Source organism: Colobus angolensis, unplaced genomic scaffold (assembly GCF_000951035.1).
Source record: "Colobus angolensis palliatus isolate OR3802 unplaced genomic scaffold, Cang.pa_1.0 Scaffold328, whole genome shotgun sequence".
NCBI classification, from domain to species: domain Eukaryota; kingdom Metazoa; phylum Chordata; class Mammalia; order Primates; family Cercopithecidae; genus Colobus; species Colobus angolensis.
In genome coordinates, this window is record NW_012116577.1 from 2,523,734 (window position 1) to 2,534,289 (window position 10,556).

The following is a 10,556-nucleotide window of genomic DNA, read 5'->3' on the forward strand; positions in this document are numbered from 1 at the left end:
AGTAGTCATTCAGGAGCAGGTTGTTCAGTTAACATGTAGTTGTGCGGTTTTGAGTGAGTTTCTTAATCCTGAGTTCTAATTTGATTGCAGTGTGATCTGAGAGACTGTTATGATTTCTATTCTTTTGCATTTGCTGAGGAGTTTTTACTTTCAATTATTTGGTCAATTTTAGAATAAGCGCAATGTGGTGCTGAGAAGAATGTATATTCTGTTGATTTGGGGTGGAGAGTTCTGTAGATGTCTATTAGGTCCACTTAGTCCAGAGCTGAGTTCAAGTCCTGAATATACTTGTTAATTTCTGTCTTGTTGATCTGTCTAATATTTTACAGTGGAGTATTAAAGTCTCCCACTATTATTGTGTGGGAGTCTAAGGTCTCTAAGAACTTGCTTTGTGTATCTGGGTGCTCCTATATTGGGTGCATATATATTTAGGATAGTTAGCTCTTCTTGTTGCATTGATCCCTTTGCCATTATGTAATGCCCTTCTTTGTCTTTTTTGGTCTTTGTTGGTTTAAAGCCTGTTTTATCAGAAGCTGGGATTGCAACTCCTGCTTTTTTTTGCTTTCCAATTCTTGGTAAATAGTCCTCCATCCTTTTACTTTGAGCCAATGTGTGTCTTTGCACATGAGCTGGGTCTCCTTAATACAGCACTTTTGACTCTTTATCCAATTTGCCAGTCTGTGTTTTTTAATTGGGGCATTTAGCATGTTTACATTTAAAATTAATATTGTTATGTGTGAATTTGATCCTGTCATTATGATGCTAGCTGGTTATTTTGCCCGTTAGTTGATGCAGTTTCTTCATAGTGTCAATGGTCTTTATAATTTGGTATGTTTTTGCAGTGGCTGGTACTGGTTTTCCCTCTTCATATTCAGTGGTTCCTTCAGGAGCTGTTGTAAAGCAGGCCTGGTGGTGAAAAAATCTCTCAGCATTTGCTTATCTGTAAAGGATTTTATTTCTCCTTCACTTATGAAGTTTAGTTTGACTGGTTATGAAATTCTAGGTTGAAAATTCTTTAAGCATGTTGAATATTGGCCCCCACGCTCTTCTTGCTTGTAGGGTTTCTGCAGAGAGTTCCACTGTTGGTCTGATGGGCTTCCCTTTGTGGGTATTCTGACCTTTCTCTCTAGCTGCCCTTAACATTTTTTCCTTCATTTCAACCTTGGTGAATCTGACAATTATGTGTCTTGGAGTTGCTCTTCTTGAGGATTATCTTTGTGGTGTTCTCTGTATTTCCTGAATTTCAATGTTGGTCTGTCTTGCTAGGTTGGGGAAGTTCTCCTGGATAATATCCTGAAGAGGGTTTTCCAACTTGGTTCCATTCTTCTCATTACTTTCAGGTACACCAATCAAATGTAGGTTTGGTCTTTTCACATAGTCCCATATTTCTTGGAGGCTTTGTTTGTTCCTTTTCATTCTTTTTTCTCTAATCTTGTCTTCATGCTTTATTTCATTAAGTTGATCTTCAATTTCTGATATCCTTTCTTCTGCTTAATTGATTTGGCTATTGATACTTGTGTATGCTTCACAAAGTTCTCGTGCTGTATTTTCCAGCTCCATCAGGTCATTTATGTTATTCTCTAAACTAGTTATTCTGGTTAGCAATTCCTCTAAACTTTTTTCAAGGTTCTTAGCTTCCTTGCATTGGGTTATAACATGCTCCTTTAGCTCAGAGGAGTTTGTTATTACCCACGTTCTGAAGTCTGCTTCTGTCAATTCCTCAAACTAATTCTCCATCCACTTTTGTTCCCATGCTGGCAAGGAGTTGCGATCCTTTGGAGGAGAAGAGGTATCCCATTTTTGGAATTTGCAGGCTTTTTGTGCTGGTTTTTCCTCATCTTCGTGGATTTTCTGCCTTTGGTCTTTGATGTTAGTGACCTTCAGATGGGGTATTTGTGTAGATATCTTTTTTGTTGAGGTTGATGCAGCTTTTTTCTGTTCATTAGTTTTCCTTCTAACAGTCCCCTCTGCTGCAGGTCTGCTGGAGTTCACTCGAGGTTCATTCTAGACCTTGTTTGCCTGGATATCACCAGCAGAGGCTGCAGAACAGTGAACATTGCTGCCTGTTCCTTCCTCTGGAAGTTTCGTCCCAGAGGGGTACCCGCCAGATGCCAGCTGGAGTGCTCCTGTATGAGATGTCTGCTGACCCCTGCTTGGAGGTTTCTCCCAGCCCACCTGAGGAGACAGTCTGTCCCTTAGCAAAGCTCAAGTGCTGTGCTGGGAGGTCTGCTGCTCTCTTCAGAGTGGGCAGGCAGGAACGTTTAAGTGTGCTGAAGCTGCGCCCACAGCCACCCCTTCCCCCAGGCGCTCTGTCCCAAGGAGATGGGAACTTTATCCATAAGACCCTGACTGGGGCTGCTGCCTTATTTTCAGAGATGCCCTTCCCAGAGAGGAAGAATCTAGAGAGGCAGTCTAGGTACAGTGGCTTTAGGGTGCTGCAGTGGGCTCCACCCAGTCCGAACTTCCTAGCGGCTTTGTTTACACTGTGAGGGGAAAACCGCCAACTCAAGCCTCAGCAATGGCAGATGCCCCTCCCCCAACCAAACTGCAGCATCCCAGGTCTATTTCAGACTGCTGTGCTGGCAGCGAGAATTTCAAGCCAGTGGATCTTAGCTTGCTAGGCTCCATGGGCGTAGGATCCACGGAGCTAGACCATTTGGCTCCCTGGCTTCAGTCACATTTCCAGGGAAGTGAACAGTTCTGTCTTGCTGGCATTCCAGGTGCCACTGGGGTATGAGAAAAAAAAAAACTCCTGCAGCTAGCTCGGTGTCTGCTCAAATGGTGGCCCAGTGTTGTGTTTGAAACCCAGCGTCCCGGTGATGTTGGCACCGTAGGGAATCTCCTGGTCTGTAGATTGCGAAGATTGTGGGAAAAGCATAGTATCTGGGCCAGAATGCACCGTCCTTCGCAGCACAGTCCCTCACAGCGTCCCTTGGCTAGGGGAGGGAGTTCCCCGACCCCTTGCACTTCCTGGGTGAGGCAACACCCCACCTGGCTTTGGCTCCCCCTCCGTGAGCTGCACCCACTGTCTAACCAGTCCCAATGAGCCGGGTACTTCAGTTGGAAATGCAGAAATCACCCTCCTGTGTTGATCTCACTGGAAGCTGCAGACTAGAGCAGTCCCTGTTTGGCCATCTTGTCAGCCACCAATGACATTGCCATTTTTTGAGGCCACTATCTCAAAGAGAGTTTGTTGTGGCAAAGGAGCAGAGGATGGAGAGCCATACCCCAGCTCTTCAATGCTTCTGCCCAGAACTCACACAGATGATTTTTTTTTCACATTTCATTGGACAAAGCAAGATATATGGTCATACCTAACGTCCAGGAGGCTGACATATTTCATCCTCTCCTGTGTCTGGAAGGGGAGGAGACCCAGAAATAATAGTGAGCATTGCTAATGTGGAGAATCACTTAGTGGTAAGGGGAGCCAAACACAATTGAGAGCATCCTGGGGAAGGAAGACAGCCTTAACAAACTTTTGGAAGAATGTGTTGTCGGAAAACTTCTTGGCAAAGGCTTAACTTAAATTGGGAAGAGGGCAAATAATGTAGCAAAATTCCAGTGATTCAACTCTATGATTAAGCGGATAACATTATCATAGTGGTTCTGAGCCCTGGCTGCACATTAGAATTGTCTAGGTTACTTTAAAAACAAATAATAATAAAAAAAAAGTCAGGGTTCCAACCTAGTTCAGTTAAATCAGAATCTCCTATGGTTAAGGCCAGAGAGTTCTTATTTTTTAAGTTTTCCCAGTTGATGATTTTTGTGTTCAGAACTACGTTAGCTTTTCCCTGTTTGCATATAGATAATTCAGGCATGTCCAGATTCACCCCAAACCCTCTCAGAGATCATGGTTGACAGGAGGGACATAATCTTACATTTGCAGGCTCCAAAATAATCCAGCTGGAGTTGATGCCCCTTTTTGGTCCCCTCCAGTTTGCATTTAGTAGCGAATAGATGACAGGAACTGGCATAGGTCTGATTGTCAGTGCCACAAACCTATGGAAGATAAGCAGGAGTAAAAGCTGATAGAGCCAAATGCTCACTGGAAGACACTCTGCTCCTTAAAGCTCATATGCTGATAACAGTGCTGTGTCAAAGATGTGGTCAGGTAGGTGAGACTATTAAAATCATAATTGTTCTATTTGGCATCAAAAAAATCAACTAAACTGTACCAACGGTGATGACAATTTAGCTCTAGGTAAGCTCAGTAGAATGAAAACTGCAGATGTTCCAAATATTAGATGATAACCTATGTACCTTTTTTAAGCAAATATTTCAATTGCAAATGTTTTTATTTCAGTCACTAACCCTTTGGAGCCACTTAAAGACTATTTTGCAGAATACTTACTTGGTCAAGGAGTTTTGTTGGAGGACAAGTCACTGGATCCTGGCAGACACAGTGAGGTTTTCCCTGTTGGTCTACCTTACAGATGTGGCCTCTTTTACACTGGAAGCTCATGCAAGAATCTAACAGAAAAGATTAGACAGGAAACATGGACAAAGTTAAATTGAGTATATAAATACAAATTTACTCAACTAGTTTCATTTTCACTAATGAGGGGGAAATTTCGTAGTCCTTGAAATTTGCAAATTTGGAAGTGGGAAGACATTGGAATCCTCTTTAATTGATGTGTTAATTTCCAGATGGAACCTTCTATTTTACATGATAATTTTACAGACTATTTTACATGATAATCTAGATTTCCTTTTGTAGCAGTTTGGATTGGAGATGTGCAAAGAACAGACAGCTCTTCTATGCCTGAGATGGTCATAGCCTGAAGTTCTTAGTGCAATGTTGTGCAAACTGGTCAGAAGTGAAATAAGGCTGAAATTCAAAATGTTTGTGATAGGGGGAGGAATTAGGTCCTTTATCATGTATGGGATATAAATTCACAAGCAAGTTACAGATTTGAGAATAAATAAGGTAGAATTAATTCTTTTCAGAAGCAAAAGGATTTAAGGAAGAAGAACTCTAGCCTTTTCACTAATATCTAAACAGGGCTTCCAGTTTGTAAACACATTTACCCATAGTTGTATATCAAGTATGTACAAGAAAATGTCAACGATTTATGGGAGCATTTCCTTGGGGAGGGTTGGTGAGAGAAAAAATTCTGTACAGTAGTCACAAAGGATGGAGGGACAAGCCCAAAGTGGCAGATTCCATTTCTTCCTTGATATAGTCACAAACAGCTTGCTTCGTGCATACTCACCCACACCATGCACCCTCTTGTTGCCTTCACTTGACGTTTCCTCATCATTTGATGAGTTCTCTGCTTTCTTGGCCTTTAGAATAACAAGAGCAAAAGTTAAAATCTACTAGAGGAGAGCCATTACTTAATTTATATTCCCACTGTGCATACTTTCACAGAGTATTTTTCATGCTCAAATCATTTCAAATCTCAGAAAGGGAAACCAGGCTGGGTGAGGTGGCTCATTGTGTGTAATCCCAGCACTTTGGGAGGCCAGAGTGGAAGGATCACTTCAAGCCCAGGAGTTTAAGATTAGCCTGGGCAACATAGGGAAACTCCATCTCTACCAAAAAAAAAAAGAAAAAAGAAAAAAAACCCAGCTGGGAGTGATGGTGCATGCCTGTGGTCCCAGTTACTCAGGAGGCTAAGGTGGGAGGACTACTAGAGCCCAGGAGACTGAGGCTGCAGGAAGCTGTGATTGCACCACTGCACTCCAGCCTAGGAGACAGAGCAAAACTTCGTCTCTAAAAACAAAACAAAACAGAAAAAAAGGAAAGAAATGGAGCCTATAATCCCAGCACTTTGGGAAGCTGAGGTGGGTGGATCACCTGAGGTCAGGAGTTTGTGACCAGCTTGACCAACAAGGTGAAACCCCATCTCTACTAAAAATACAAAAATTAGCTGGGCGTGGTGGCAGGTGCCTATAGTTCCACCTACTTGGGAGGCTGAGATAGGATAATTGCTTGAACCTGCAAAGCAGAAGTTGCAGTGAGCCGAGATCGCACCACTGTACTCCAGCCTGGGTGAAGGAGTGAGACTCCATCTCAAAAAAAAATAAAAGAAAAAAGAAAAAAAGAAAAAAGAAAGGGAAATCAGTCACAACTGTGGAGACAGATAGTAACCCTTGGAGAACAGGACCCATTTCTATCTTTATCAACAAGACGTAGTGCGGTATCTCTGGGGATTACTCAATAAGACTTGGAGTCTCCTCTTTGGATTTGAGAAAACACTAGAAATGTAGTATTATCTTGTGATTTTTTAGTTAAGCCAGAGTTACATTGGAAATCTCTCTGAATTTGTTGGTAAAGCTTTCTTACCAGGCTTTTAAGGTGTAAGAAAACTCCTACATTAGAGTGGCAGCAGAGTTCTCAGTAATTGAGGTTACCATTGACTTTGTGCACCAAAATCTGTGCCAAGTCCCGCTGGTAGGTGGCTGCCAGGATTTTGAATGAAAGCTCCAAATATGCTTCCTCTCTGCCCCGATCCTGCTGTAGTTTCCAGATTATCATTTTGGTATGTGTTTGCTTAATAAAGTAGGGCCTTAATGTTTATAACTAATTCAACAAACATTGTTGGCTCTTTTGTTATGTCAGAGGCATTTTGTTGGACACTGGTGATTCAACTCGAAAACAATATGGCATCTGCTTTCAAGGCATTAGAGCAGCAGCTCTCAGTGTCTCCCATCCTTCAGATCTGTCATAATTTATCATTTCAGCTAATTCCAGGGACTTTCAATGGCCAATATCTGCATTTCTGTGCCTGAAAAATCATGGAAATTGACCTGACTCACTCAAGGGAAGACTGGATATGCTGGAAAATTAATACCCCCCTAGCAATCCTCAGCCAAAAGAAGTGCCCTAGCTCCTTCAGTCACCAAATGGAATAATTCTGAGAAAGTGTCTTTACATGGCTTGAATGATGTTCCTTTTATTAGCTTCCTTTCCTTCTCGTGTTACTTCTCCACTCGTCTATCTTTGTTCCCTGTTCTTCTTAAATAAACAACACTCAAATCCAAGATCTGCTTCTATGGGGACCCAAATAAAACAGGCATTCTCAGCCTAATGATAGAAATGGACCTAAAAAGAAATAATTGTAATATATTTTAGTAATGTACTAGTAGACGTCCATATAGGACACTGTGAGAGCACAGAGAAAGGTCATGACTGTTTATTGATAATGCTGGCTTTATTGAGCAAGGACCATTTAAAATAATCTTACCTCTTGGTGCTCTCCAGGCTCACTGGTATCTATATTTTCATTTTCATGTGTTTTTTCCCTTTGCTCCTCAATTTTGAGGGGATAGGCAATGGATTGAGCTCTCTCGGCCTCCAGAAAGGCCTGGCTTGGGATGAAGTAGTCATCACTTGCACTGTGTCTGGGGCCATCATCGCCATCATCACCGCCATCATCATCAGCTCCGTGATTTCTGGGCATGGTGCCATCGTCAGTAGGTTCCATGAGCAAAGCCTCAGAAACAGTCTTTTCATCTATCTCTTTGTGGTTGCTGATAGCTTCCAGGCCAGTTTTACCCTCTTGACTCGGCCATTCAGTTTCTTGAATGTGCTTATTGATGTTCGATGCATTTTCCTCTTCCATTTCTGCATTGGAGTTATCATCTTCTTGTTCTTGGTTACCCTGCTCAAATTCATCCTCTTGCATCTTGCTTACTTGAGTTGGTTGATCAGACTCTTCCAAAATGTCATCAGATTGGGTATTATCTTCCTCCTGCTTGCTGTTAGCATCCTCCCTGGGCAATTCTGTCTTTCCCTCTTGGTTATCATTGTGGGTACCAACTTCACCTGGCTCTTTTTCTTCTTCCTCTTCTCCATTGGAAATATTTGAATCCTGCTCTTGGTTTCCTTGATCCCTTAGGTCTTGGCTATGTTTACTGCTCCTGTTCAACTGATGATGTGAATAATTTCTAGGTTGTTCTTGGTTTTCCTCTCTCTTTGTGATACTTTCTTGTTGGTTAGAATCTGTGAAGGAACTAACACCAGGAGCCAAAAAGTCAGTGCTCTCTGAGGGATTTTTCTCCTGAGGCTCACTCATATCTTCTTTTATGTCCAATATACCTTCAGTTGGTGCATACTCCAAATTCACACTGAAGTCACCATCTCTGTCCTCTTGGTCCTTCAGTCCCAGCTCTTGGCTAGAACTCTTGCCCTGTTCTGCTGACTGTTCGTGGCTTTCCTCTTTTGACTTTAGTACTGATGATTTTTCAGCCTTAAAAGAAAAAAAAGTTCATTCTTCAAACAAATGATAATATAACCGTATTTATGCCTAAGGTAACGTTTAATATTCATTATTCTTTTTCTTCACACACTATCATGTAAACATGTTTATAATATTCCTCACACTCTGCAGCCACAGGTTTAAACTGAATTTGGATTTTATAAAATGAAACAAGTATACAGCAGCTCAGCCCAAGTAGTAAAACTCATTAATCCTCAGGATTCTTCTAGTGATTGGAGGCAGTTGAGGTGATCATCATGTTTTAAAAAAATTAAACTGAGACATAAATGGCATAATCTCTTTTACCATGCTTTGAAACTAAGACCTTTGGAGAATTAAAAAATTATATGAATATAAATGATGTTACTTTTACCTTACGGTGGGAATGGTCTTCTGGGGATACTGCTGTTTCTTTTTCATTTTCTGCATCTTCAGCCCTTAAATTGGGGATTGCAGTGTTGTCGGGTGCTACCGTTTCAGCAGTTGGTTTAGAATGATCAGATAATAATCTTGCATTTGTCTGAAAAAATTAAAAACTGGTTTTTGTTATTCATGTCTGGATGCTAATTTAAAAATTTGCTAGTTACTCTTGTTGTCATCATTATTAGTAGCAATATACTTCATTCATACCAACAATTTAAAAATATTCTCTAGAGTTTTTGAGGATATAAGCAAATGCCTAGAACAGAATGTTAAGTGGAAGCAGAATCTCAATTGTGTTTAAAAAAAAGTTATTTATGCAGATACTAGGTAGAAATAAAGCAAAATGCATTTCAATAATGGTAACTTTGAGTTTTGAAATTATTTTCTGTGTTTTTTAAACTTTTGCAAAGCATTTATACTTTACAATTTTGGAAAGTGTTGTTTAGCGGAAAGTTGAAGTCAAATAAAATTAACCATAGGCTATAGTATTGTATATTTTCCTAATTTAAATACTCACTAATAATTAGCTGAAAAATTTATAAACTTTTAATCAATATTTGTTTGATTTCTTAACACCATTGGCCTTAACATTGATCAGGAAATCTTAATAAAAAACAATTTAAGGTCTGGTTGCGGTGGCTCACGCCTGTAATCCCAGGTCTTTGGGAGGCTGAGGCGGGCTAATCACCTGACGTCAAGGGCAGGAGTTCTAGACCAGCCTGGACAACATGGTGAAACCCCGTCTCTATTAAAAATACAAAAAATTAGCTGGGCATGGTGGTGGGTGCCTGTAGTCGCAGCGACTTGGGAGGCTGAGGCAGGAGAATTGCTTGAACCCTGGAGGCAGAGGTTGCAGTGAACTGAGATCATGCCATTGCACTCCAGCCTAGGCAACAAGAGGGAAACTCTATCTCAAAAAAAAAAAAAATTAGAATTAATTCAAAGACTGTGTGAGACAGGGCACTAAGCCTAGTAGAAAAGGGCATGTCTGGACTATTAATTTCTATTAGAGGGATAGTCCTATTTCTAGCAAGATTGGAGACTTAGATAAAGAGCTGGGCAGTGATGCATGATGGGGCAGTTGAACAACTGAACTTGGAGGTAAGAGCCCTCCATTCAAGTCTTGCCTCTGCTATTTACTATCTATCTGTGGTTTGACAGGTCGTTAATATTTTTTATTAATTTAAAAATATTAATAAAATTAATTAATCACATTAACTTATTAATTAACTCCAGCCTCTTGCCCAGGGTGGAGTTCAGTGGTGCAGTCTTGGCTCACTGCAACCTCCGCCTCCCAGGCTGAAGCCACCCTTCCACTTCAGCCTCCCCAGTAGCTGGGACTACAGGCACCACCATGCCTGGGTGATTTTTGTATTTTTTGTAGACATGGAGTTTCACTATGTTGCCCAGGCTGGCCTTGAACTTCTGAACTCAAGCAATCTTTCTGTCTTGGCCTCCCAAAGTGCTGAGATTACAGGCATGAACCACCACGCCCGGTCAAGGTCATTAATTTCTACCCTGCCCTCTCTCAAGGTGGCAAGAAATATCAAGTGAACAGAAATATCAAAATAAGGTTATGTATAAAAAAATTTTATAAATTTTAAGGAGTTGCCCAACTGAAAATTACTATTGCTAGTGCTAACATCACACCGTGGTAGTAATATAAACTGCCCAGTATCTGAGGCAGATATTCACTGTAGATCTTTATTAGAGAGATACTCTGAACACTCAGATAGCATATCCAGGTGTAAGTATGAAACTGGGATTCTATTTGGATTAACTTATTTTTATTCCATTAGCAGGTCCTATAGCGCTGACTGTGTAATATAAAGAAAACCAGGCCGGGCGCGGTGGCTCAAGCCTGTAATCCCAGCACTTTGGGAGGCCGAGACGGGTGGATCACGAGGTCAGGAGATCGAGACCATCCTG

General features: G+C 41.2%; 1 protein-coding gene across 4 annotated transcripts in view; it reads right to left on the bottom strand.

Annotated features, from left to right (window-relative positions):
* Positions 1–10,556, bottom strand: part of SPARCL1 (SPARC-like 1 (hevin)) — a 56,917-nt gene that overhangs the window by 12,196 nt on the left and 34,165 nt on the right. For 3 of the 4 annotated variants that reach the window (XM_011951813.1, XM_011951814.1, XM_011951812.1), the window contains 5 exons: positions 8,578–8,724; positions 7,191–8,195; positions 5,214–5,286; positions 4,352–4,470; positions 3,879–3,999 (listed from right to left, as the gene is read on the bottom strand). In XM_011951813.1, coding sequence (XP_011807203.1) covers positions 3,879–3,999; positions 4,352–4,470; positions 5,214–5,286; positions 7,191–8,195; positions 8,578–8,724 — 1,465 coding nt within the window. The remainder of the gene's footprint in view (positions 1–3,878; positions 4,000–4,351; positions 4,471–5,213; positions 5,287–7,190; positions 8,196–8,577; positions 8,725–10,556) is intronic. The other variant, XM_011951815.1, reaches the window with a different exon arrangement.